This window comes from Lindgomyces ingoldianus (assembly GCF_010093535.1).
Source record: "Lindgomyces ingoldianus strain ATCC 200398 unplaced genomic scaffold BDR25scaffold_38, whole genome shotgun sequence".
Classification (NCBI taxonomy): domain Eukaryota; kingdom Fungi; phylum Ascomycota; class Dothideomycetes; order Pleosporales; family Lindgomycetaceae; genus Lindgomyces; species Lindgomyces ingoldianus.
Genome location: NW_022985199.1, coordinates 71,738 through 97,704, shown reverse-complemented (window position 1 = coordinate 97,704; position 25,967 = coordinate 71,738). Strand labels below are relative to the sequence as shown.

General features: G+C 51.0%; 9 protein-coding genes across 9 annotated transcripts; 7 read left to right on the top strand and 2 right to left on the bottom strand.

Annotated features, from left to right (window-relative positions):
• The first annotated feature begins 328 nt into the window (after positions 1–328).
• On the top strand, positions 329–1,452 carry BDR25DRAFT_83798 (uncharacterized protein). Its single transcript, XM_033699128.1, has 2 exons — positions 329–478; positions 740–1,452. Exons 1-2 carry the CDS (start codon positions 454–456, stop codon positions 1,222–1,224), a joined length of 510 nt encoding a protein of 169 aa, XP_033542274.1. The 5' UTR covers positions 329–453; the 3' UTR covers positions 1,225–1,452.
• Positions 1,453–2,481: 1,029 nt separating this feature from the next.
• BDR25DRAFT_345999 (uncharacterized protein) lies at positions 2,482–4,563 on the top strand (the record flags this gene model as incomplete). Its single annotated transcript, XM_033694106.1, has 3 exons — positions 2,482–2,610; positions 2,684–3,345; positions 3,405–4,563. 3 exons carry the CDS (start codon positions 2,482–2,484, stop codon positions 4,561–4,563), a joined length of 1,950 nt encoding a protein of 649 aa, XP_033542273.1.
• Positions 4,564–5,095: 532 nt separating this feature from the next.
• On the top strand, positions 5,096–8,140 carry BDR25DRAFT_306585 (alpha/beta-hydrolase). Its single transcript, XM_033690658.1, has 4 exons — positions 5,096–5,245; positions 5,301–6,600; positions 6,665–6,752; positions 6,945–8,140. Exons 1-4 carry the CDS (start codon positions 5,243–5,245, stop codon positions 7,714–7,716), a joined length of 2,163 nt encoding a protein of 720 aa, XP_033542272.1. The 5' UTR covers positions 5,096–5,242; the 3' UTR covers positions 7,717–8,140.
• Positions 8,141–8,837: 697 nt separating this feature from the next.
• Positions 8,838–9,569, top strand: BDR25DRAFT_360390 (uncharacterized protein; the record flags this gene model as incomplete). Its single annotated transcript, XM_033696243.1, has 6 exons — positions 8,838–8,967; positions 9,029–9,084; positions 9,121–9,220; positions 9,262–9,372; positions 9,416–9,482; positions 9,518–9,569. The coding sequence occupies 6 exons, from the start codon at positions 8,838–8,840 to the stop codon at positions 9,567–9,569; spliced, it is 516 nt and encodes a 171-aa protein (XP_033542271.1).
• An 83-nt stretch (positions 9,570–9,652) lies between these two features.
• BDR25DRAFT_360389 (uncharacterized protein) lies at positions 9,653–11,645 on the bottom strand (the record flags this gene model as incomplete). Its single annotated transcript, XM_033696242.1, has 13 exons — positions 9,653–9,698; positions 9,725–9,756; positions 9,802–9,948; positions 9,974–10,071; positions 10,107–10,320; positions 10,360–10,402; positions 10,431–10,522; positions 10,554–10,605; positions 10,639–10,714; positions 10,767–10,896; positions 10,943–11,036; positions 11,073–11,158; positions 11,232–11,645. 13 exons carry the CDS (start codon positions 11,643–11,645, stop codon positions 9,653–9,655), a joined length of 1,524 nt encoding a protein of 507 aa, XP_033542270.1.
• A 2,494-nt stretch (positions 11,646–14,139) lies between these two features.
• Positions 14,140–15,392, top strand: BDR25DRAFT_318305 (cyclin; the record flags this gene model as incomplete). Its single annotated transcript, XM_033691738.1, has 2 exons — positions 14,140–14,556; positions 14,718–15,392. 2 exons carry the CDS (start codon positions 14,140–14,142, stop codon positions 15,390–15,392), a joined length of 1,092 nt encoding a protein of 363 aa, XP_033542269.1.
• Positions 15,393–16,980: 1,588 nt separating this feature from the next.
• On the top strand, positions 16,981–19,182 carry BDR25DRAFT_306583 (uncharacterized protein). Its single transcript, XM_033690657.1, has one exon. The coding sequence runs from the start codon at positions 17,307–17,309 to the stop codon at positions 18,990–18,992; it is 1,686 nt and encodes a 561-aa protein (XP_033542268.1). The 5' UTR covers positions 16,981–17,306; the 3' UTR covers positions 18,993–19,182.
• An 884-nt stretch (positions 19,183–20,066) lies between these two features.
• BDR25DRAFT_378584 (alpha-mannosidase IC) lies at positions 20,067–21,852 on the top strand (the record flags this gene model as incomplete). The annotated part of the gene is made up of 1 exon (XM_033697556.1): positions 20,067–21,852. One exon carries the CDS (start codon positions 20,067–20,069, stop codon positions 21,804–21,806), a length of 1,740 nt encoding a protein of 579 aa, XP_033542267.1. The 3' UTR covers positions 21,807–21,852.
• Positions 21,853–22,347: 495 nt separating this feature from the next.
• On the bottom strand, positions 22,348–25,104 carry BDR25DRAFT_306581 (uncharacterized protein). Its single transcript, XM_033690656.1, has one exon. It carries the CDS (start codon positions 24,759–24,761, stop codon positions 22,770–22,772), a length of 1,992 nt encoding a protein of 663 aa, XP_033542266.1. The 5' UTR covers positions 24,762–25,104; the 3' UTR covers positions 22,348–22,769.
• Between the last annotated feature and the right edge of the window lie 863 nt (positions 25,105–25,967).

Genomic DNA, 25,967 nt, shown 5'->3' with positions numbered 1-25,967 from the left:
TTATTCATTTCAGACGTCCAATTGCCCCCGGACCCTAATGGTGGGCGAACTTGACGCGGTTGCATATCCTGAGATGCCTGCTGCACTCGGCTGCTGCAATAAATTACAGTCTATCCCACACCGGAGGCATATGTGCCCCCCATCCCCATTTCATTTTCTGCAGGCCACTCACTCTCCCTTGCTGTTGTTCATTCTTCGATAGCCATTATTCACCACCAAGACAGCTGTCACTTCTCACATTGGTAGTTGTCAAGCCCCAAAACGCATCCGTCGTCGTACAACAGGAGCCACGAATTCCACTCTGGGCTTGATATCCTCACCATCCAACGATCGTCTGCCAGTTCAGCAAAAGTTTGCTTCGGGTTCCTTCTGCCCAAGATCTACGAATTTGCATCGAGCCACCCGTATTTGCACCAATTGAACTAATTCTTACACGTCGACCGACCCACCACCATGTTCTACATCATGTATCTCACAGGTATGGCCTAATATCATCTCATTGAACTCGAGTCCCTAGTACCACCAGCTTGGAAGCCCGAGATGCCTGCACAAGGACGGTTGGGACTTGCATCAATCTGCGTTAGAGTATCCTAGAATTGCCCAGGAGTTATTGTCCTGCCGGTCAAGCACACCGATAAACGTTATGTTGGAACTGTGAGGCTCCGTCTGGGGTTTCGTTAGGCACTAAAGATCCTTCGTCTCACACATTCCATTACTCTCTCGCTAACCGTGATCATAGGTCTTTGCAACCGCCGCCACTGGCCTGACCCACTCTTTCAGACGTACCGCACTCGTCACGGATATGGATGTACTGTGCGGGTCAACAACCGGGAATACAGTACGGATGTGGAGTACGAGTCGGACGAATTGGCGAAGAACGCAGCTGCTACTCGGGCCTACATGATCTGCCGCAACTTCTCCGTCAACGATGGGATGTATCCTGGTCAGCGTCCTGGCCAGGGAGGCGTTATTCAGGGGCTTCCGGTAGCGATTGGTACAGGCCGGAGAAACACTTGCTCGTCTAATGACTACGATAGTGCTAGCAGTACTAGCGGCGGAACTAGCCCCAGGAACAGCGACTGTGGTCTTGATTCTGAACCGAAAGCTCGAAGGTCTAGCAAGTCCTCCCCCCAATCTACCTCAAACTGCTATTGCGGCCGCGACACCGTTCGGGCTTACGAGAGGTGCACCTACTGTCTCCGAGAGGCAGGCTACCGTTGTTAGACGTTTATTTACCTGCACTGGCGTCATCCATTATCATATTTTTTCCAAGGAAAAGGCTGAAAATGATACCTTAACGAAGCAAAAGACTTGACGAGCTCAGGCTCAGCGATACCACAAATATTACGACCTGCATCACGATAGCAACGACATGATGAATGATTTACATGAATTTATTTCAGCCTCCGTATTCCTTTTCATGTTGGTTCAGTTCCGATACTTCATCTCTTCACGACGAGACGCATGCCACAGTTCATGACTCTCTTTTAACTTCATTTCGGCGGCAAGCATAGCGACGGCATTGGAGCGTTCAGCGAGTTCCTTGGGTTGGCTATCTTCTATTTCAAATTGCAACTGGGCATGTGTTATGTGTCATATCTCTCTTTCCTTGTTAATGCCTAGCGAAAGAAAGATTATGACAAAGGGCAACACTGCCTCGTACATCTATTCACATCTCCAATGAAGCAGATTGGCGGCTTTGGAAGCATGTCTCACGAGCTTGCGTCTGGTTGGCTGCTAACCCCTGCTTTTTGCATTCAACGGGTCTCGGATATTGGTTGCGTCAGAAAAAATTCAGCTTTCCAACCTCTTCAATCAAGGACTATGACTAACACGTGGTTAACATTTGCGTTGCGTCTTCCCGAGGTACCTACTCTGCGTTTCCAGCCTTGCGTCGCCTGAGCTTCTGCTCGTGCGATGCATGTGCTTTACTTACGCACTCATGTCGTACGCCCTTCTTATTGTATGTAAAATGAGGCGAAGATCATGACCCACCACAGCTGACCAATACCATTTTGCAATGCCACGGTTCACAGAACTTTATTTCGACTTCAACTCAATAGTTGTATTGACCTTCTCAACTTTCAATGTTCTAGCTTCTCAAGGCTGCACTGATTGTTGGGCAATTGTGTCGTGATCAAAGGGAGGCAGAGTGATGTACGCCGTCATCTTCTCTCGCAAACTTACACTAGAGGCACTAGTTAATGGTAAGGCGGGGAAGCCTCCACGTGAATTGGGCTCGTGTCGAATAGTCCTGTGTATGCTCGTTGACGCTAAAGACGCTTTAGGCCTGAGATACCTCAGGAGCCAATACGGATCCAGAAGTTTCCACTTCGCATAAAGGAATTGCTTCATTGAAAGTGCTTCATGGGGAATCTTCTCGAGTCTAGGATCGATCTCGATCGCTGTGACAACCCCGACCTTCAGCCTCACTCAGCTGTGGCTGCCCATATCTCAACATATAACACTTTTTGAGAACCAATGGTCGGAGCCATGGAAAAGGAGATGGTCTTTCGGCTTTCCGAATTCGTTTCCTTTCCAGTCTTAAAAGCTTCTCCTGCGGGTGCCTCAATGCCATTCCTCAGTCAAATTGTTGTCCCCTTGAACCACGTAAGTCGCCCATAGCTTGAATCTACCCGAACACTCACACGTTACCTTAGGCATAGCTCGGATTTTGACCAAGATGACTCTCCGGGTCGAAGTCGTCGCCCGCAAATATCACGAACATAAGAAATTCCTCAACATCATCACCCATGAGTGCCTCACAGGGAATAGAGTTTGTTACCTCATCAAAGGTGCCCCCGAGTCTTCAACCACTTTGCCCGATGGCTACGCTAGGGTGGGAGATCTCGAGCCCGTTTTCAAAGAGGCAAACACGGATTGTCCTGAGTGTAGCAGCGCTCCGGAGTCTGCATTGCCAGCCATCAGCTTAACCTCTACGTCGGAGCTCTTGTCCACTGCTTTGACACGCACCGATGATAACCTGAACTCAAGCTTTGCCCCGGATGAAGAAGATGAAGAATTTAACTTGGCAGCGCGGTCCAATGTCAGCGGTTCCACCGAAAGTTCCTCCGGTCGAGAGACCCTCCTGGTTCCGCCTCAGCTAGCTAGTAAATGGGCCAATCGACCAACTTACACGTCCTCAGTTTCATCCGCTCTATCGTCCAGCACAGTCGGAAGCTCGATCATCCAGACTAGTTTAAAGCCCATCAGCAATACAATGTGTCTAACCGCTCCCGCAAACAGTGCTTTAACCGACGGGATTTGGGATGCAAAGCGCCGCATAATCCACGGCGCTATCATCTTGAAGAGAAAGAAAAAACCCGAACCACCTAGCACGGAATGGTAAGCACGACGCTCGCTTTTCGTAATTTAAGTTCTCTGATGATAGAAATGTCTTTCAGGTTGAACAGGAAACCGCCACTATGTGAATACCCACACGTATATCGTGTAGACAATTTCACGCTATGGGATTGCAACGACGAAATTTGGAGCGAGCAGCACGTGCAAGAGTTCAAAGCCCTCATGCAGGAGCTGAAAAAGAACGGATATAACTCATTGGAGATCAGGCACAAACTTGAAGCCGCAATCGCAACGCTTGACCAACTGCCAATCGACCATAATTGCGAAAATCCAAAGCGTCGCTGGGTCGAAAATGTAGGGCTGGTTGAATGGTGCCCTGCAACCCATACTAAGAGGGACTTGAATACGCGTGCAGTCGCCGACCTCCCACCACCCCTTGAAACGGAGCGTTACTTCCCACCGGCAGATTGTGAAGAGCCGATTGATATGGTGGTGGATGGGCGCCAGTTGAAGTCTTGCTATGCCTCCCAAGAGGAGGCCGACAAGTTCAAAAAAGAGTATGAAGGAATGGTGGAGGAGCTGCGAGACCATGGATATTCCGAAAAGCAGATCAACATGAAGATGCTCGCCGCCCATGACAACTTGATGGAGATGGAGTTCAGGATGGTCAGTGTCGAGAACTGCCCTGTATTCCCTAGGCGTCGTTTCATCGAGGGCATCGGTATGGTGGAGTGGTGCCCCCAGAACCGCACCAAGAGGGAATTGAACGAGGATGAGCCGGAACTAGAGCCTGAGAGGATGGAGCCAAGGTGTATCCAGCACTTGCCATGGCCGCGGCGGGTATCCCCAGACGAATCCCCCTCTGAAATCTCCTCGTCGACCACTCTTGACAGCATGAAGCGTGAACAGGGCCCAGCTACGACTTCCAGTGCGTATGTGGGTACCTCACCCGCACCCAACCAAATCCTGAACCCCAGAGCCGCTACTGCCATTCACGAAGTTTCCGACATTCCGACTTCTCCTCTTGCCACGCCTGCTCAGGTGCCGTGCAGTTCCTCGACTCACCCAGGGAAGTCAAACGGAGCAACGAGCAACGTCGCTATCAAGAACCTCGAGAGAGGACTCGTGGCTATCTGGTTGATCATTGCGATACTGTTGATGTTGGCAGGAGCTTTGTTTGTGTTCAAGAAGCTCAGGTTCAAGAAGGAGAGGTCGCGTGAGGATCTGGAGAGTGGAAATGAAAACATGACTGAATTGTAATTGGGCAGGTGGGGTGAGTCTGATGTGGGGGTCTTGGGATGTTGTTGTTGTGTTTCTCACTATCATCACATAACACCTGACGAAAATGAGGCAAATGACAAAATTGGCAGAAATGGCAAAATGGCAACAATGGCAAAAATAGCAGCAATGGCGAAAATGGAAAATGGAAAATAATAAAGTTTTTGGTGTTTTGTAGGGTAGTAATACAAGCAGTATGTTAGCACTCACCACTACCGTCTGCCAGATCATGCGAAGGATTCGTTGGTACAAAAGAGGCTTCCAAGGGGGTCCATATATGGGCCTCGCTACAGTTTGACACATAAATTCTCCTGTATGGCCATGATTCTGGGGAAATACTGGGGGAGGAGGAGGTTGCCAACTTGAGGCCATGACTCGAGAACTCCGCTCGTTCCTGGAACCGTTGAGGCTCTACTGTCCACGCTAGGGCCGAATCTGGGCGCATTAGCGGCCCTTGCCGTGCACCACCACCGATGGACGCGCATGCTAGTCGAGAGCTCCTTCCCTCGCCCCACGACGGATGTGCTGATGCGCTTTCCTGTTCACTGGGACTAGAAGGCAGCGACGCCCACATGCTGGTGGCTGGATGTCTGCGCGGACTGAACACCTTGGGAACCCTTGATTCCTCCACCCCCCATGCGGTAGCCTCTTACCGTACAGCATGGTAAGTCTACCTTGACCGCGATCAAGGCTAATTGTGCTAACATTCGGATTCCTAGTTCCAACTATCGCCATTCATTATAGTCTTCGCCGCCCTCTTCCCATCTTCGATCGCCCAGTCTCCTCCCCCCACCTACGATACCGTCCTCAGGTCGCCCATTAACCCTAACATCACCATCTCCTACAAAACACCTGACCCTGCAACTTGCGTCACTGCCTTCTCCAAACAGAAGCAATACACCGGCTATGTTAACCTTCCTCCCTTCACCCTCGAGCCCTACCAGCAGAACTATTCCATCAATACCTTCTTCTGGTTCTTCGAGGCTCGGGAGCAGCCTGACACGGCTCCCCTCACCATCTGGCTGAATGGCGGCCCCGGCAGTAGTAGCATGATTGGCCTCTTCCGAGAACTTGGGCCTTGCGAGGTCATGCAAATGAGCAATGGCAGCTACGGGACACAGGCGAACATGTGGGGCTGGGATCGAAGCTCCAACATACTGTTCATCGACCAGCCTACTCAAACCGGCTTCTCCTACGACGACGCGGTGAACGGCACGCTCAATGCCTACTGGTCCGAACTGACCAACGCGTCGCAGCCTGGCCCAGCGCCATCCTGGCTCTCTTTCAACGGCACCTTCTCGTCTGGCCTCTCGTCCCACACCCAAAACACAAGCATCATCGCCGCAAGCGCATCTTGGCACTTCCTCCAGGGCTTTCTGTCTGCTTTCCCTCAATACAACCCCGGCACCCGCCCTAATAGCACGACGGCGGAGACAACTGGGGTCAATTTGTTCGCAGAGAGCTATGGTGGGCAGTATGGCCCGGCTTTCGCCAACCTTTTCGAAGCCCAGAACGCAAAACGGATCCGTGGAGACATCCCTCGGAACACCACCCTCGAAATCAAGCTCACGTCAGTCGGCATCATCAATGGAATTGTTGACCTGCTTATTCAGACCCCTTTCTGGCCGCGGTTCGCATACAACAACACCTATGGCATCCGAGCTATCGACCTCATAACGCAGCAGAATCTCATCAGCTCAATTAATTCGCCTGCCGGATGCAAGGATCTCGTCGACCAATGTCGTGCCAGCATGCAGAGTGATGACCCAGCCGGAGAGGGTGACGTTGATGGAACGAATCGCCTTTGCGAGAATGCTAGCTACTCGTGCAATGGAATCTTGGGTCAGATACTCACGGCCTCAAAGAGAAGCCCTTACGACATTCGCGCTCTCGAGCCGTACTCTTTCCCGAGTTATGCGTATTTAGAGTACCTCAACAGTGCAGACGTTTTGCGGTCCATCGGCGCCGGAGTCAACTACACGGAAAATAGCAACGCTGTCTCCTCAGCTTTTTATGAAAGTAAGTCGGACTGCATGATGATCAAGCTCCCCTTTTATAAAGCCTTTTTACTGACATATCATAGCTGGTGACACTGTCCGTGGGACCCAGATAGGCTCTCTAGCTAGTCTCCTTACCATGGGTGTTCATGTTGCATTCATCTATGGTGACGCGTAAGTACCGTCCTCTTGTCATATGCTGGTACATACTACGGGACATTACAAGAGCTACAGTTCGCGGCACAAGAAGAGATCCCTCCTCCCGCTTCCTCTAATCTAGCAAGCGGCATGACAGGTGTTCTCGTTCCTGTCAATGTTCCGTGGGGCGTGCTAATACACTAAAGCATGGATCTGACTTTGAGGCAGTGACTTGATCTGTAATTGGTTGGGAGGTGAAGCTGTTTCTCTCGAGGTCGCCAAAACGCTGCCTACTTATAGTACGGCCTTCCCTAATGCTGGATATGCCGACATCATTGTCAACAATACATATGTTGGCGGACAAGTACGCCAGTACGACAACCTCTCATTTTCACGGATCTACGATGCTGGACATACTGTGCCTTCATATCAAGGCGAGACGGCCTTCACCGTTTTCACGCGAATTATCCAATCAAAGGATATCGGGACCGGCAATAGTATCTCCTCAAACTTCTCAACTAATGGGCCTTCCGTAGCGAATCATGGGAACAAAGCATTCTCACAACAGCCACAAAACACGTGCTGGATACGAGCGATCAACGATACCTGCAATAGAGACCAGATTAGCCAAATCCTGCAATCCAGCGGGGTAGTTAAGTACGGTGTCTGGTACGCCAAGGACAGCGATTACACCACCCCAAGCACAGCCACATCAAGCTTCCAGGCCGGTTCTACTACAACTTCTTCAATCCCTTTAACAGGGGTTTACACAGCAACTGGGACGCCGAAACCTACCTCTGGGGCTTCATCGCTTCACTTTTCGACGTCCCGAATGTCAATCAGGGGCCTCACACAACCCTGGTTCTCCTTCTTTGGTCCGCCTGACCGCGGGACTGATATTGCCGACCACATGCCCTATAAAATCAAACACGCTGGCCATGACCATAATCTTCGGTGGATCATACCCGCGGCAGCCGTCGGAGGGGGCTTTTTGTTGTGAGTTCCATTCACACATCGCGAACCCTGCATCACCGTCCCCGTATAAGTATGCCCTTTCTTGTACATATTCACGCGTTCCATGTGTTTCCTACACTTGATACCCCGGTAGACTAAACAACATGTATTATTCACAGTCTGCTACTTGCCGCCGCTGTGTTTGGACTGTGGCGTTTCTTCTATAATCGCAGAAAGGAACGTTGTCATTCGCCTCTTCCGACCACTGGATTGGCTGGTATGAAAGACTGAGCATGTGCACTCTACCATCCCTGAGGCCGAGGGTAGTCTATGAGAAGAAGGGGCGTCCTTGCGCTTGGAATAGTCATGGAGTTTGCGGGTTCGCTGCTTGGCTAGCTCTGGTGTTGGGCGTTTAAGAGGACGGAAGGGTTTAGTTGCTGTACTCTGTTTGTTTTAGAATAGGAATGGGGTAATTTTATTTGGACCCCTGAGAAATTTAGTCTCGCTGCTTCCTGTGAGTTACCTGTAGTCGTGTTGCTACTAATTTTGGGGCAAGTTCGGCGCTTGCTTGTGGTCATGCTCATGGTTCTAGTTGTTAGCATACCCTTCTCCTTGACATGTTTCTCTCCTGGGCCTGTGCCTTCCAGCTGGCTTTTGTAACCAAGGATGCGGGCCGAGGAGAATCACCGAGGTCGGCTGGTCTAATAGAGACTCACCACCCAGGGTTTTCATTTTAATCATTTGGTATCAACTTACTTAAGATGGGATTGGGGCAGAAGCAGTGTGGGAGAAAGTCGTTAAGATGGATTATGATGATAGCTAGTACCTAGCGGACTTGGTCAGCTCTGGATCTTCAACTACCGTGTAGGCCACCATCACTCCGCAGTTAGGAACCACAATTAACGGTGGTTAATCGACCGTCTATTCTGCTACCAATTCAATCTCTGAGTTGTTTCCCCTGTCCTCCTTAACCCGCTACATCGTTCCCAGCCATATACGATGTTACTAACTCGACCTCGCGATGCTTCCGCACTCGTTTCTTTTCTACCTAGTTCTGGCAATTCTACGGATCGGCCATTTAAGGTACAACAATAATGGATGAGCGACGCGGAGATACTTGAGAGATGCTTGACTGAAATAAGCTGAATCAATCCTGATATAGAGGCAATGTCTTTCAATTCCAAAGGACTGGCAGCATCATGCAGTTTGCCATTGCACGAACCTTTCGGGGAAGTAGTCCTTGTGGTTCATGGGACCATCACAGCCAAGCTTGCTACTTGTCTGGATTTCTCAAGCGGTTTGTCTAGCTCCCTTTTTACTTTTGATTCTAATGATAGCCCCGTGTTGACAAACTTTAGTCTCTGGCTCCGCATGGTACGGATCTGGTCGATCAACGAATTGTCCATTCTACAACGTCTATCAAGCGCACTTGATCTCAACACCTATGTAGCACACGAAGTCTCGTCTACTTCAGACACTGCCTCCTTTCATACAGCTGTCGAAAACAATTAATTGGTACATACTATCCAAACACAAAGAAACTTCCTATGGTCCCTACTATTCAAGAGAGGGTCCCAATTCTTCCGCCTAGAGAATAGCAACATTGACTCAAATCTTCCCATCGTTTCACAGATACATAGTACCGCCATCATACCAAATGGGTTGAGTACCAAACGACAGCCATATTCTCCATGTGCCTTTGGTATGTTGCTTTGCATATCTACTCAACATGTGTGTTGAGCAAGCTGATTGTATATTCAAGGCACTTCCAATACACATCATTCACCGCTCTATATGTGGATATCAATGTCAGTGGTGTATGCAAGAATGTCTGCGCACTGCACAAGCAATCCTGCTTCATTGACTCTTAGAGATTTTTCGTGGCTCAAGAGCATTTGACGCATGGGGTGGTGGAGACTCTATGCCAACGATCTAGATCAGAGTTATTCTATCTGCTAGAAAGGTCGGCGTCCAAAATCTTATCACATATCACGGAACATAACCAGGGCGAGTCTAACTGTTAAGTCCCTTTCCATCATCCAAGAGAACACTACCCGGAGGCAAACTTCGGTCCCGAATTGTTCTCCTGTTATATTCCACGTTAGGTAGTAAGGCGCGGTTCAATGCATACTTCGTCAACCTTGGGGTGCGCCTGGCGAGTGAGATGTGATATGTAAAGTATATGGGGTCTTTGATTCAGGTTGCAACTTGCGGGGATCCATCTCGCATGTTCAATAAGGCTTATGAATGCGGCTTTGAAATGGGGTCCTTTTGATGCCTCGATGGAGTTGGTGATAACTTACCGAGAGTTGGCTTGATCCGGGGGGGATTGTGCCTACGGGGAAGTGGATCGAGCTTGAAACGCATGAAGGAACCGCCGTTTTGTTTAGTTGAGTAGCACCTAAAGAAGTCACCGTGCGCTTTTGGTAAGCAGACCGCGGCAAGCAGGCATGCAAATAGCGAAGTTCGGTTGAGGAAAGAACCCCGAATAAATGTGATATGGATTGCGTTGAGGATCACACCACGGGGAAGAGCGAAGGATTAACCATATCAAAGCATGTGAAAGCCTGCGGGGTTGAACGAAACCAGATGATGGATGAGGGAGCCGTTGTTGCATTATCGATAAAGTCTGTAAACGGAAGGTTAACGTCTATTTGGGAATCTGGCGAGGGATGCCTTATATGATGACTTGACTGCGAACAATCCGTAAGCCACACCACAAGATGAGGGGCCTAACCATCGTACAGGCGTGTTCCGGACCTCGGTCTACCCATGCGGCATAAATCAGGAACTGGGAGGAGAGAAGCATATGAGGCAGAGTGCAGGAAGTATTGACGGAGAAGCCACATCTCCTTCCCACAACGCCACCATCGGATGTCCAACGGTCATATCAGGATCTCGTGCAACTAGATTAGATCTTGGAGCGCCGCTCCGCCTCATGAAAGAGTGAAACATTTCGAATCAAAACAAATAAGCAAGCTGAGTCGAGTAGAAGTAAACGAAATGCAAGCTGGCCTCAAGCGAAGTGAACGGCGTCTGATTGGCTAAGAAGTCCGGACAATGACAAGGGTAACAAGATAGGATTAGTCTTCTTACTGAATCTGGAAATGATTCTTTTGGCCAGTTTCATGGGACGCAATTGGGTAAATGCGGATGATCTGCTCGGGTGGAGAATTAAGGATGCGATGTGCTGTCCGTAGTAATTTCGAAGGTGAACTGTGCTGTGCTGGATGGGGGTTCGCCCGAGGAGAGAGAATCCCGTCATGCAGGACCCGCCGGGGCAATTGAGCATTGATGAGGATATGCAATAATCTCCGAACATATTGTGAGAATGCATTACTATCACGCCGGAGGTTGAATTTAGTACTATCGTGTCTCTAGCGGTCAGAGATAATCACATACACGACCCGAAAAGCCAAATGAATAGCAATAACTCGCAAACGTAGCGCGGCATTGGGGTATTTAGGCACCTTGCAGTTGTGGGGGCCCTGTCCACAGTTGCTCCTGTTTACTTTATGAAGATTGTTAACTTCTCTCATTCTGATATGTGTGTTCTAGCACTAGAGGATCATTAAGGTGATCGAGTAGTCGAATCCGTAACTGCGCAGTGGGAGTACGGACACTCGTATCGGTGACACCGACAATCAGAGGAGCTGAAGTGGGCACAGTTTGATTCCATCTGATCAAGGCGGGGTCGCAATCCTTCACAAGAGGAGGAATCAAGAACGTGAAGCAATTCTTAGAGACAAAATCGCACCTTGAGTATGAACGCCACTTGAGTTTCACGATAGCTCCTGCCGTAGTTATTAGTGCGGTGTTGCTGAGAACGGACGCAACTTTGGTGATGTCAGAAACTCGGAGTGTTGATGCTTTGACATGACGTTGCGTACTGGTGAGATCGGGGGAATAGTGGCTGCGTTGTGTTAGTGGAAACGAAGAGTCCGGAGGCCTGCAGATTACGGCACTTGCTCTCATTCTCGGAAGGATGAATGGTGCTCCTTTGCGTCGAGGAATGGGAGCGGGATGCAAGAAAAGGGACAGCTGCGTCTCTGATGATAAGTGTTTGAGAACTGGCCGGACGATGAAGCATTGCTGGAGCGGAAGAACGTTGCCGCCGGGACGATGTCGAGGTACATACCTTAGAAAAATCGGGGGCCGAAGTGCGGGTCACTGGCTGGGGTATCGTGAAGACGAAACACTGGAATGGCGATACGTAAGATGCTCTCGGACTGCGAAGTTGAAGAAGGACAGCAAAAGGGACCCATCGAGCGTTTACAGAGTGTCGGGAGAGGCCATCTCCGTACACCATGGGTGGTGAACTTGCAGAGACACTTCAAAGTTAGCAGAGCCCGTGCCATTTTTGGCGTATGACGAGCGCATTCGTCGGCGGCTACATCTAAATCGAGGCACCATGGACAATGCACTCAAAGCGGGCGCCGGGACGTTTGCAAATCAGTGTACGAGCGCACAGAGCCTCACGGCGGCGGCTCCCCTGGGTTCTTGAAAGAGGCCCTCTGCGAGATTTGCAGTGCGGAGGTAAAGGCCGTCGGGAACTGGGCGGGTGGAATTGTAACCAGACTAAACCCCACGTATTGACGCTGGATGAGCACAAGGCAATTAGCGACAGCAACAGCGGCGATCCCGAGACGCTATATGCTAGAGTTTTCTTGTCTCCTGATAGAAATTATGCGGTGCCTGCGAGATGTCTTAGATTTGGCTTCTAGAAGAGATTTCCAGGAAAAAAGCATGTTGGTGTGGTGGTTGTGAGGCTGTGTATCCGGCGCTTCATGAGGGAAGACAAGAAACTGGCGGGTCGCAACGGTGATTCGACAAGACGAAGAGTAGGGACGTTTGCATTCATCAGCGGGGGTATCCCATTTGCCTCATATCTGGAGCAGCTGAGAGCGGCACTGTCGATAACTTTGGGCATTCAACCGCTTGGGCGGCCATTTAGAATGGTCATTTGTGCAGGTGTCCAGTGGTGTTGAAACAAGCGAGGATTTGTTTGCATGACCAGCGGCCAATGGCATCGCCCAAGCCACATTGCGCATGTCGCCGGCGATCTGTCCCAAAAATCGGACAGCCGAGGGTGGCCATCGGCCGAGATGCGCCCGAGGCTCCTTTGATTGGCTGGCGGCCCGCACCGCCACACCCTTCCCTCCGTTGCGCCCCTTGGACGCGCAGGTAATCAGCTCTAGATGTTGCACACACGCGTTGTGATGGCAAAAAGGTGCTCTTCGAACTTCCTGAACCGTCGAGCAGCCACACCTTATTCTCCTGTGTGTCTAGGATTGCAGTCTCGCCAGGATTGCAGAGGCTGGGATGGCTGGCGGAATTGCGGACTTCGCCAGCAACCTACGAATGACACCGTCGTGGCCCAGGTTTGATGGCCACCCGCAATAATGCCATGACCGGGTGGCAGGAGATGCTTGCTGAGATATATGGCCCAGATGTGCGCATCACAGTCGTGTCCAAAGGCCATTCATCCACTTGGGCAAATACCACCTCACCGCCTCATATTTGATTTCCACTGTGATCCAACCCATCCACCAGGCCGAACGCCCCAACCACGACATTCTGCAACATATGAGAAAGCGCACGACCGACTCCTGGCATTAAAATTGGATCAACTTCCACCTTGCAGTGCGCGCGCATGCTCTAAAACAACCCATCGAAACGAGTCGCTGAAATAGCCTCCAAACAATCCTCTTGAAACACACGGGGCTCCTTCTCACGTTGCTGTCCTGGACCGCTTGGAGCCTGTCAAGACCCTGACACTTGTTTCTGGTGCCGCTCGAATACGCGAGCACTGAGCGTCAGCACAATTGATTGGCCCGCGGCCTTGCAGCCTTCCAGCCCGACCATCCATTCCTGGAGTCACCCATCAGAGGATCGAATCTCTGTGCAGTCCCGCCCAAGCGGCCATTGAAATAAGTATCTTCGCTGCCTCTGTACGAGCATTCAACAAGTCAGTGCAATCTCTTCGCATTCTCATCCCTTCTTCCATCCTTCCTATCCCCTAGGCTGTGTGTGTGTGCAGGCTAGCCCTCTACATCTTCCTCCCTCTTTCGGCAGCGCCGCTTCTTCCATACTCCCCCGTTCAGCATCTGCCCAACCCTTTGCTCTTTTTCCTTATTACACCTGCTCTTTCCGCCGGCCGGATCATTTATCATCTCTCTTAATTCGCCCGGCCTCTGTTCGTTTCAACCTCGTCCATTTCTGCCAGCCACCAACGGACCGTACAGCCTCAGCTTACATCCACTCAGACCGGTCTCCAAGTATCCGCCTCGTTGGGCTTAATCAATCTCCTCCACCATAACGGCTCGTCTGCCGTGGACACCTGATATTCCTATCTCGACTTAGGACTCTACCCCGCCACAACAATAGCTGAAGATCTATTGTGTTGCCCTCAACTGTTTAAGAGTCTCACCTACCCCCTCGCTCAATTGTCTCATCACCACGGACCACCATGGCCACTTACTCACCCAACCTGGCGTCGCAAAACAAGGCTGCATTGGATCATTTCATCCAACTTCCGGTGTCACAGGACATGATCGCGTATCTTTCTGGGAAGGCCTCTCAAGTCATTCGATGCGAACAATCTACACACCTCAATAAGACTCTCCCACCAACCCCACCTGCATCACCACCACAACATGCCGCTCAACTTAGAGAATCCTCACTTCCATCGATCGAGGAGTTCATCACCTCATTGGTCGAGAGATCACATGTCCAAGTTCCAACCCTCATGACTTCGCTTGTGTACCTCAGCAGACTAAAAAGCCGTCTTCCACCTGTTGCTAAGGGAATGAGATGCACTGTTCACCGAATCTTCCTCGCGGCCCTCATCCTCGCTGCTAAGAACCTCAACGATTCCTCCCCCAAGGTACGAAGCCCCTGGTGCGAACCAAATGTCCTGTCTCAAAGTCCCTGCTAGCACACAAGATCCCACCAAGGTGGTGTTTTATGGTAGTTGCAGTGGGCTTCAAGACAGGATATATAGCTACCAGACTCCCGTTTTAAAAACCGTGCTAACTTATATTGCAGAACAAGCATTGGTCAAGATACTCGGCTGTCCGAGGTTATGAAAACTTCGGCTTCTCGATCACCGAAGTCAACTTAATGGAGAAGCAGATGCTGTTTCTTCTGGACTGGGACCTTCAAATCACCCCTGAAGATCTTTATTACCACCTTGAACCCTTCCTAGCTCCCATCCGAGTCCACCAAGCCCGCCAAGCAGAGAAGGCAAGGCTCGCGGAGAGAGAGAAAGAGCTTGCTCAACAGCAATATCAGCTCACCGCGGCGAATCTCCACCGTTCTCGTCTTGATGTGTCCGTCTACGACTCTCCTACCACATTCACGTCGTATGCCATGGGACCACAGAGGCTCCGGGCCTACCCTACCCCTTCATCACGTGCTCCATCGAGAACTCCCTCCCTCTCTCCTCCTACTCGCAGTTCCTCTTGTTCCACCACGTCAGAGTCTCCCATCAGCTTCACCGAAGAGCCCGAAGAGGCGCTCATCCAACGTTACGATACAGACAGTGGCGCAACTCTTGTCCATATTCACAACCCTATGGGCCAAGCAAAGCTCGAGCACCCTCTCCCCCTCAACCAGTACGAAGATAAGCCTGCAAAGAAGGCCAAACCCTCAACTGGTGGATTCTTCAACCGAATGTTCGGTACAGCCGGTACATACACTGGGAGGCAAGCAGCATACTAATTCACTCGCTATTTCCTTTGTCATATTTGCAGTCACGATAGATGAGACTTACGAGTCTCCACGCTCTATCTTACGAAAACATAGTTGGGATATGATCGATGCGGATCCCACTGGATGGGATTCTAATCAGTATTTCCTGAAGCTTTTGGCATTACTGGCATTACTGGCATTACTGGTATATCTGCATAGCATTGCGACGGCGCTGGGGATAATACTCGCATTTTTACTGGACTCTGGCCGGCGAGCCTCCTATATCCATCTAGCACTCGTGCAGGATAGCAAGTCTCCTACTGGACGACTAATAATGAAGAACATGCAAAAACTGATATGAATTGTCCCCAGCATTATGACACGTGCCTGGAAGTCTGAGACTTACACAACAGCCGGTTCCTGAAGCAAGCCACTAGTTGCATGCCTTGATACGCCCATCACACGTCTAAATTCCTAGGAACGCGCTGACCTCCGTCCCTTGCTCGTCAATGAGACAGTCAGTCACACGAGGGCTGCGCCAAAACGCCTCCAGCCGACGTTTGCAGCTTTACGAAGGACTGTACACCGGTGCTCAGCCGCTCCTTGCAATCAGAAATCATGTTTGCTGAACTGGCACACTTCCCCCGCCCTGGTGAGCTTCCAAGGTTTCATTCTGCCTCGTACCGCACCACTGCATGCGACCTTCTTTGCAGCCACAGATCCATAGATGACAGCCTTCCACGTCTGCCTGATCGTCATTCACTCAATAAGTTGATCGTGGCTCAGCCAGCAGTGGCAGGTGACTGGTGAGGGAGACCCACGAAAATAACGGGGCACTGTTCGATATTCCTCACTAACAGCGCGCTCTGCGTGTGCGTGCCTCCTGCGTCGTAGTTTGTGTTGGAGATCATACGTGGTGGATGGAATAGTGTTTCAAGTTAATGCCTTGGCTGAAGTGTGGAGTTGGCGGTCAGAAGGCGGGTCAGCACACTTGCCCCTTTGGACCAAAACCTCCGCTGCAGCCATCAACACCCGTCAGCACTCTCTTCTCGTGCCTCCTTCATCCCCCGCTTACTACATTCCCCGTAGACATATACCTGTTCAGCTCTGATTCTCTATATAGTATATTATCATGCTCTCTCCAACAAATGCGTCCCTGGTGTTTCTAAGATAAAGCACTCCGGCTTACAGTGCATAGCACAGACTCCCGATGAGCCCTCACGTACCTAGAATAGCCGCGTCGCAGTGGAACTATCATCGACTACAATCCTCCTGCAAACCTCCATTTAACGCCCGAGTGCCCAAGACTTCCATTCCACATTGATACTTCACTGCATCTCCCTATCATGAGCTCTCAGCTTCCCCAATTCTAACGCATTTCACGCTGGAAGATTTGAGTCCAGAATCGCCTGCAGGAGCCGCGACCCTGTGTAAGCTAGCTAGCTTTAGACACAGTTCAACCGCCTGTGCTCCCATTCGAGCAGGGAAAGACGGGTGAAATCTGTTCATGCAAGCAAAGTTATGCGCTGCTGTGCCACGACCGGATGCGGCGCAGGCATGAGCCGTCCCAGGTTCTGTACGCGCCCAATCCCACATATAGAACGGTAGGCTTCCGATCCGAACCTTCTCACAGTTGGCCCTTTCGGAAAACTTTGATCAGTTTTCACTCTTCGTTTCTATTCATGGTGGTTTTTTATTTATCTCCTTTTCATGGTTCCACGGCAATTCACTTTCATCCCCACTGGCGACCGGCGGGCGAGATCGAGCGATGGGAGGACATGTGAATACGGCCACTGGATCCGGTACAATACATTCTACGGCTTGGTGATCACGACTACGTTAGCGTCCCTTCTCCTAGCGGCGGACTTCTTCCAATGGCGCGTGACTGGATACTTCTTTCGCGTTGCGAATAGTTTTCCAGCATCTGTCGCGCTTTCAGTGCAAATGCTTGCCGCTTTCTTTGGATTGATTCACGTCGCAGTTATATGCAGACTGATCAACTTTGCGCTCCGCATCCGCCTGACGAAGGAAAGTGTGACCTTGGATGTCTTGCGTACTTGGGTGGACATGAGCATTCCTCGACTTGATTGGGACTTGCCCCTCCGTTTCTTCTTCCCCGTCGTGTTTATTGTGTTTCTGAGTCTAGTTCCTGCTGCGTTATGGGCTGGCTCCATTACACCACTTCTGGCCGCTAGCACAACAACTGCCAGCCTCTTAATACCAAGCTATGAAGATGTCTCAATGATCAAAGAATACCCCTCAGAACTCGGAAAAGGAGGTCCATCGCTTCGCAACTCAAAAGGGCTCTTCACCTACTCTGTTGGAACCCAGCACATCGGAAATATTCTCTCGTCCGCCGCCTCTGCTTCCTCTGTCGGGAAAACCTCGAAGTTCCGTAGCCATCCCAAATTTGACAACACGCAATTCAGCTACAAAGGTCGCTCCTATGGGGTAGGCGCTCCTGTAGGCCTCACTGATGTCTTCATATCCTCAAACAGGCAGGCCGCTGGGTATGTTTACCAAGAAGAAGGATATCTCACAAACGTTACCTGCCGCTACAACACGACTTCGGACTTTAAGCTTTCCGGCCCTGTGAATGAATGGATTTACGCCGCTTCTGGAAATTTACCGGACAGTTTTGAAGGCGAAGAGTATTCCAACTACATCGGCCACGACGAGAAAGCAATCGTTGCAATGGGTGTAGCTTTTAGCGACCATTCTCCACGCCGCTACCTTGCCATTACAGCCGGTGAATCCTACGGTTTCCTGAACAATACTCAATGCGAGTTCGATTTTACACCAACTCTCTTCAATATTTCCGTGGACCTGTCAAATTTCAATATCAGTGTGTCCCCTCTGAACACTGTACAAGACTTCAACCCGCAGCGCAATCTGACCCGAACCATGGTACGCCAATTTGAATTGATATCTAACGACCTAACGAATCTGTATGTCTCGCTTCTGGGCGATGCATTCAACTCGAGCATTGCGGCATTTAACATGTCACAATCTACGTCAAATCGGAATCCATTCTCCGAGTCCGAGGCTACGCTTGGAGGTGTAACAAATTCAATCACCGCGATGGCAGATGATATGCTAGTCGCGTATGCCTCTGCCCAGCTTATGACCGGCCATCTTTTTACAACACAAACCGCACGAGTATACGTCTACGCCATACGCTTTGGACAACCAGCATACATCTACGCTATTTTCGGCCTTAATCTCTGCATTATTGTTGCTGTAGCAGCTGAAGCGGTCCGGACAAGAGGTTGGAAAAGGTTAGGCCGATTTAACTATCTCGATCCGCGGGACTTGATTGTTGCTGCGTCGCGCGGAGGTCACGGGGTTGCAGATGCGGGTGATGCGATGGCTCAAGAAGAAAATAAGAAGACTATGAAGCGGGTGTGGCTTTTAAGTGATCCAGACGAGGGCAATGGTGCGCTGGCTGTTAGAATGCAAGGCGATGATCACGGTCATGTATCGATTGTGCTAGCCGGCGAGAATAGTGTGCCTATTGCGCATTTAGAGGAGGCTGAAGAGGAGTATGTCAGAAGGGTGGAGAAGGGAGAGGCACAGCAACCAAAGAAGTGGAGACAGAGGAGACGGTTCATGATGTTCAACTTCATTTAATGTTTGTTCTTAGGCGTGGCTCAAGGAGGATATGATTTTCGTCACCGGGTTCGATTTTATTTTCTAACGTCTAATTTCACTAGCCATTCTCGTGGCCAAGTCGTGTTATAATAGGCTTGAAGCGGCTGATTTCTAGTGTGCTAAGATACGTAGAAACACCCGCCAAGGCCGCGAAATATTCCTGCATTTAGCAATGTCTCCACTGAGCAGTTTGTTTGTGTGCGGATCCCCTGGCCGTCATTTAATTATCCTCTCGAGGTTTCCGAACCAGCTAAACATCATCTATGTTGGTGTCAGAGCAAGCTAAGGCTAGATTTGCTGTTCACGAATTTCCAAAGCAAAAGCTTCATGACTTCGCAAAAAACTTTAGTCTTCGGAGATGACTACTTCATGAGATTGCTTCCAAATCCGGGATAGGAGCCTGAGACGTATTGAGTTTACCCACAGCAAAGCGATGATCTGCCGCAGCATTCTCAATGCCGCAGCCTTTGAGGATGCCTGAACCGCTTATTATAACTACTAAATCTGCCGTCTTTAGTTGGTTATCTCACAAGCAGTCCTGGCTTTCTCAAGGAAACATTGCAAGACTGATAGACATCAAGGTGTTGTACGACACACACCACACGCTCTCGGCCTTCAAATCCCCTAGCGACCATATTGCGCTGAGCTCGTTTCTCCAACTGCTCTTGTGGGAGAATTCGATCTGTGTGGGGTGGGTCACAGTCTTGGCAACAGTCCCAAATGTCTGGATCAGGCTAGCCTCATGCATTTGATACCTCTCACGAAGCATGTCTACGTGAACCCCCATTGACACGCACACCACTGAGGCTCTTGTGTCGGGCATGAAACACTGTACGCTCTCCGCTGACCAAGTGCTCCTTCACGGAAGGCCGCGTTTCGAGTTGTAGATCCGGACTTGTGCAGTGCCGCAGGCAAGCAAGGTACATAGGCAGTGCCTTCTTTAAGCAAGCCATTACTTCTTTGGTCGATGAAATCTTGCATTCTTCATGTCACTTCCTTTTGTACGTGCTTGCCCTGATGTATTCCCACAAGGACTCCTCTCCGGTTGGAGCCATGCATCCGCGGCGATGGAGGTGGACCGCATTGCTCCTTTGCATCTTCTCGTTTCTCTTCTACTTGAATTACTTCCCGCTCTGGATCCTGCCTTCTCCACCACGGTTTCCATATGTACAGAAATCTTGCCCCACGACCCCACCGCATCCACCGCTAAAGCCGCCGCCCGGGAGACGGTTCAATTGGAGAGATGTCGATACACAGTACCCTGTGCAGAAATTCGAGCAGCTCCCGAGGACTGCCGTTAAGAAAGAACTGCCGCCTGTGCAATATGACTTCAGCGTGGACCCCCCATCATTGTACGATGAACTTATGCGCAAACGCCGGCAAGCTGCGGTGAAGGCTGCTTTCGCGCGATGTTGGACTTCCTACAAGGAGCGCGCGTGGATGAAAGATGAGCTGCAGCCTGTCTCTGGTGGCTCAAAGACAACATTTGGGGGCTGGGGAGCAACTTTGGTGGACAGCCTCGATACTCTGTGGATTATGAACCTGAAAGAAGACTTCGAAGATGCGGTATCTGCTGTTACCCAAATCAATTTCAAACCGGAAGGCGAAGTCAATATGTTTGAAACAACAATCCGATATTTGGGGGGCTTGCTAGCGGCGTACGATCTGACCGACTGCAAGGATAGTAGACTGCTGGAGAAAGCAATGGAGCTAGGCGACATGATATATGCAAGTTTCGATACGCCGAATCGGATGCCGGTGACGAGGTGGGACTCAGTTAAAGCGTCGAAAGGTGTGAAGCAGTCTCCAGCAGCAAATGGAATCATTGCGGAGCTGGCATCCTTTAGTCTCGAGTTCACGCGGCTATCGCAGCTTACCGGCGACATGCGCTACTATGACGCTGTGGCTCGCGTCACAAGTGTGCTAGAAGAGCAGCAGAATCGCACAAAGCTACCCGGGCTTTGGCCTGTAGGCATCGATACCCAAAACCTGGACCTAACACGGGACAATCAATTCAGCTTAGGCGCTATGGCCGATTCCGCATATGAATATTTAGGCAAGACCTACCAGCTGCTACGAGGCGTAGGTTCTGCTAGCCAGTACAAGAAGATGTACGAACTCTCTATGAATGCCGTTATCGAGCACCTTCTCTTCCGTCCTATGGTCCCCGACCAAGCCGACATTCTCATGCCGACCAGCGTCCGCGCAAATAGTGCCTCAGACATCCGGCAAGGCGACACAGCGCAGCATCTCGCATGCTTTGTAGGAGGAATGCTAGCGCTTGGTGGTCGTCTCTTTCAGAATAAAACCCACGTCGAAGCTGGACAAAGGGTTACGGACGCATGTGTCTGGACCTACCAAAACGCCCCTCACGGAATCATGCCAGAGATGTTCTCTATGCACGCTTGCCCCACACATTCCCCCTGCCCCTACGATGCCTCCAAAACTTTCGTCTACCCCGGCTTCGCCAGCATCTCAGATGCCCGCTACATCCTCCGCCCCGAAGCCATCGAGTCCGTCTTCTACATGTACCGTATCACTGGCGACACCTCCTACCAAGACATAGCATGGGAGATGTTTCAAGCCATTGACAGCCAGACCCGGACGCAGTATGCGAACGCCGCGATAAGAGATGTGAGTACCGAGAACACAGAGCGGCTGGACTCGATGGAGAGTTTCTGGCTCGCGGAAACATTGAAGTACTTCTACCTTGTGTTTAGTGAGCCTGGGCTGGTGAGTTTGGATGATTGGGTTTTTAATACTGAAGCCCACCCTTTTCGATTGATGGGCTAAATTACAAATCATGGGATGGGTTTTGTTTTTGTTTTGTTCTGACACGACAAGGGTTTGGGGAGACATGATGCGGTATGAGATTCGAACTAAGGATTAAGGGTAGGCGTTTTGGCGGCCTCTTGGGATGTGTAGAGAGCCTTGGTTGGGCTTTGAGATTCGATATGATACCCTTCTTTTAGATCCAAAAATCGAGTTTCTAGTTTTCTTGACTTTTCTCTTTGCCCTATTCCCCGAGCATGGATTGTTTATAGCGTCGACTATGTGAGAAAGGATCTCTTTAGCCTTCGGTGAAATGTGAAGGGAGTCACCACGTAGACTTCTGTTCTCACTCAGATCGAGCCACACTATTTGAAGTAGTTACCTACCTATGAAGCACGTTCATGTTACGGGGCAGGCGCAAGGAACGGAAATTTTAGGTCCACAACACACACACACACACATATATATATATATATGTGTGTGTGTGTGTTTATCCAGAACGATAGGTTTTCACTCCAGCAGCAAACATGTCAAACAATCACATCCATCCCATCAAAATTTCTCAAGATGCAATCAATATGGTGTATAGCTAAGAGTAGCAGGATAGTCATATCTAGCAGCGGGGGTATAGTAGAGTAAAGACTACGTACATACAACACAAATAAGAGAAATATCCAAGAGGGAGGAGTTCAGTGTGGTGTCAGTGTCCAAAGGAAACTATAACAATAACAATTGTGATAAAAGGATAACGACAAAGACCAAAGACGGGGAGGGAGGCATGTCTACCATGCCGTCAACCACGCTCCCGCACGACCCAAACCCAATTTTTGTTACGCCATGCCCCCAAAAAATCCATCCAACACCAAGCAGATAGACCAGGATTTGTGGAAGGGTCACCTCATGTCTGCTATGCGATATGATATGATATGATATGTAGAGTGATCAAAGGAAAAAATGTGACAGTGTAATGTGGGGACGAGTCATTCATGTCTGGCTTTTCTCCCGCCGGAACATGTCGAGAAACCGTTGTTTAAAGCGTCGTGGATCTTTTTCTTTTTCTTTTTCTTGGTCTTTGTTCTTCTCTTTGCTCTTCGATCGCTCCTGCTTCTTCTTCGCTCTCTCTTTTTTCTCATTCACGACGACGAGACTGGTGGGTCTGCTCTTCAATCCTGAACCTTCCGCGACACCAGAGTCCCAGAGCCCTGCCGTCGTGATGGGGTTGTATGCAGATTGCGTTTTGGTAGGTCTGAGACTTGGTGACGTTGGGGATGGGGAGCGGAAGAGCTCGCGGGGTGGTTCGAGGATTTGCACAGGGCCAGGAGTGGACACGGGGGAGTTGGCTTGCGAAGAAGGAAGAGAGAGTTCTTTGATCCGGAGCAGTTCCGTGCTACGCTTGCTTTGTCGTTCTTCTTCTGTCTCCGCTAACGTTTGGTCTTCGAGCGCGAGTCCGAAACGCTTGCGTGCGCTTCCGGTCTTGGGCGTAAGCTCCGCGGTACCGGTTGAGTTGGAACGACGAGATCGTGTCTTGAGCGGCGAGGATACAGGAGAGGTTCTGGTAGAAGTTGGGGTAGAGGAAGAAGAATTGGTGAAGCTAGCGTGGCGATGGAGGATCTGGGTGCCAGTTCTGAAAAACTTTGGGAAGGTGCGGCGGTTTTCGTCAATGGTGGATGCGGGAGAGGCAGAGCGAGGAGAATCAACTAGGGACATGGACATAGCGCGGCTTGGTGCGGAAGGACGTGGAGATGGCGCCGTGGACAAGGGCGACGGGCAAGCTGTCTTGGACCAAGTATATGCGGGGGACCAATTTTCAGAAAATGCGACCCATATTCCAGACACAATAATAAAGCTACGGAGCGCATCATCCGTCTTGACTGGAAGTCGGTCCTCCGAATTGGTTGTGAAATAGCTGTTGTCAAAGCTCGAAGGCGTGACTAGAGGGGTAGGAACCGACGATCCGGGGTAACCAGGGGTGGGAGGCGAGGTTGCAGAGGGCATCATGTAGGAATCTAAGACATCAATGCAGGCCCGGTTCAGGTTTGCGATGACGGGGTGACGCCTTGAGGTTGCGCTGATGGTACTAAAATTGAATCGCTTTTCTTCTACTGGAAGACTCGGCGAGGCCTGCGAGGAGCTCGACATTGTTGACACGCGACGGGAGTGGACAGTCTTTGGCACCCAGCGTCGTTTGAGAAGCAAGCCATGCTCGTCGGTATAGCAAAACTCATAGCCACCATTCGGCAGGCCAGTCACCTCCCAGCTTGACCCATCATCCATGCACACTTCGGTCCTTACGCAACCGCCCTTGTCGTCCTTCCCTGGGCAGATGATGCCTATGACGTCTCGTGCCCCCCAGCGCTCGTCATCCGACTTCTCGTCCTCGTCTTTAGTATCATATTCCTCCACCTTCACGATCAACAGATCATTCGGACATAGTTTCTCCTTGGTGTTGAAGGTTCGCGCAAGCCGTCGCGTGGAGCGTGGAGCGAGGAGGGAAAAAGGAATGACTTCGTAGACTGGCTTCGGGCGACGAGACGCAATTACTTGGTGCAGCTGGAGCAGGACCTTTGGGCGAAGGTGCAGCTTCTGGCGGGGGCCCGTAATGGGTGGCGGCTGAGCGAGGTTGTAGGTGGTCTTGGGCCGGGGGGAGCGCTTCTTCGGTTTCCCCTCGGTCGATGCTATGCTGCTTGACGAAGCTGGGCGGGAAAGGGGGGTAGGGAGTGTAGGTGCATCGGGTTGTTCGGTCATGGGGTGGGTGTCCTGGTGCTTGGTGGGAGAAGGGCCTTCGACCGGCGACTTGGGCGTGTTTGCGGCTGGCTTCACGGGCGAGCCGGGGGCAGCAGGCTTGCGGAGGATCGACGTCAAGATAGACAGCGGCGACTGGGTAAAGAAGGAGCCATTGCTCGACGGCGAGGGCCGCGGCGGCGAGTACTCATGGCCGTGTTTACTGGCGGCGTCGGCGGTCAACATGTCAAGCATGACTATGACTGCCTCCGCTAGGGATCATGACGGTGCATGCTGAGGGAGCAGTCAGTGAGAGGAGGATGTGTCGCTTGTTTTGAGGGGATAGGACTGAGGCAGCTGGGAGCCGACCCCTTCCGGGCCGGCCGTGGCTTTTGTGTGGAATTGGTCAAGGCTGTGGGCTGAAGGCTGAAAGTTTGAGGTTCATGGCCCTCGCATCCACAATACGTGGATACGGACAAGATGACAGGGCTGACTTACAAGCCACACCTAATTATGCAGGGTCTCACGTCCACACATGCAGAGCAGCTCCTCGCATGTAATTGAGTGCTCTCAACATAGGCGACTTTGGGGATGTGAGGGCAGAGCGAGAGAGAAGAGTGAGGGGACGGGGCGGATCTTGCGGAATTTCCTCTCAGCCCATGTCAGGCGTGGTTCAAAGGGACCTGTTAATCATTTTCTGTCCGGCTGTACCACCATGAGGCTTCCTTCGTCCGCTCGCGCTTGAAAAAGGCGAAGCACGGCAAAGCGTCCGCTGTCAATCCTTCCGGGGCCTGTTGTGTGAACCAACAAGCATCCACGACTAAAGCGAAACACGAGCCGCATCCAGCAACCGTCGCTCGCGTGCAGCCGTCATTGGCTCTCACTCCTCTGTTTCACGCAGTGCAGGCTAGCGTATCGCTTCTCAGACCAAATCTGTATAAAGGCCACTCACCAGCAGAGCGGAGGGTAAAATGTTGCTCATCGGTCGGTCGCCGACGGTGCCCCTCGAACTTCTCGAACTGCAAGAGGGCCCCATGGATGTGGCTCTTGGGGCGGCTTACTTAGACGTATATTTCCGGTGAGGTGAGCGCTGGTTGACGAAGAAAGCATGGTGGCGCCAGAGCAAGTGGAGAGGAGAGAGACAAGTGCTTCCGCAGGCTTCCGGGTGGTCGCGGGGGAGTGAACATGTGCCTAGGGGAACGGCATAGAGCCAGGACACTTAGTCCAAGCACCGATAGACTCACAGAGGGAATACGCGCGTTTGTCGTCCTTGTAACTAATGGTCGTAATGGCGGGGCAACAATTGGCCTGTTGGATTGGTTTCAGGTTGGGGCAGGCAGGCATCGGCAAAGGGCCGCGCTCCAGAGACATATTTGATTTGAATCCTTTGACCATTTCTATATGGCCTTACAGGCTAGCCTAGGCGTTTTTAACATCTTTGACACCGGCGTGGAAGGCTTG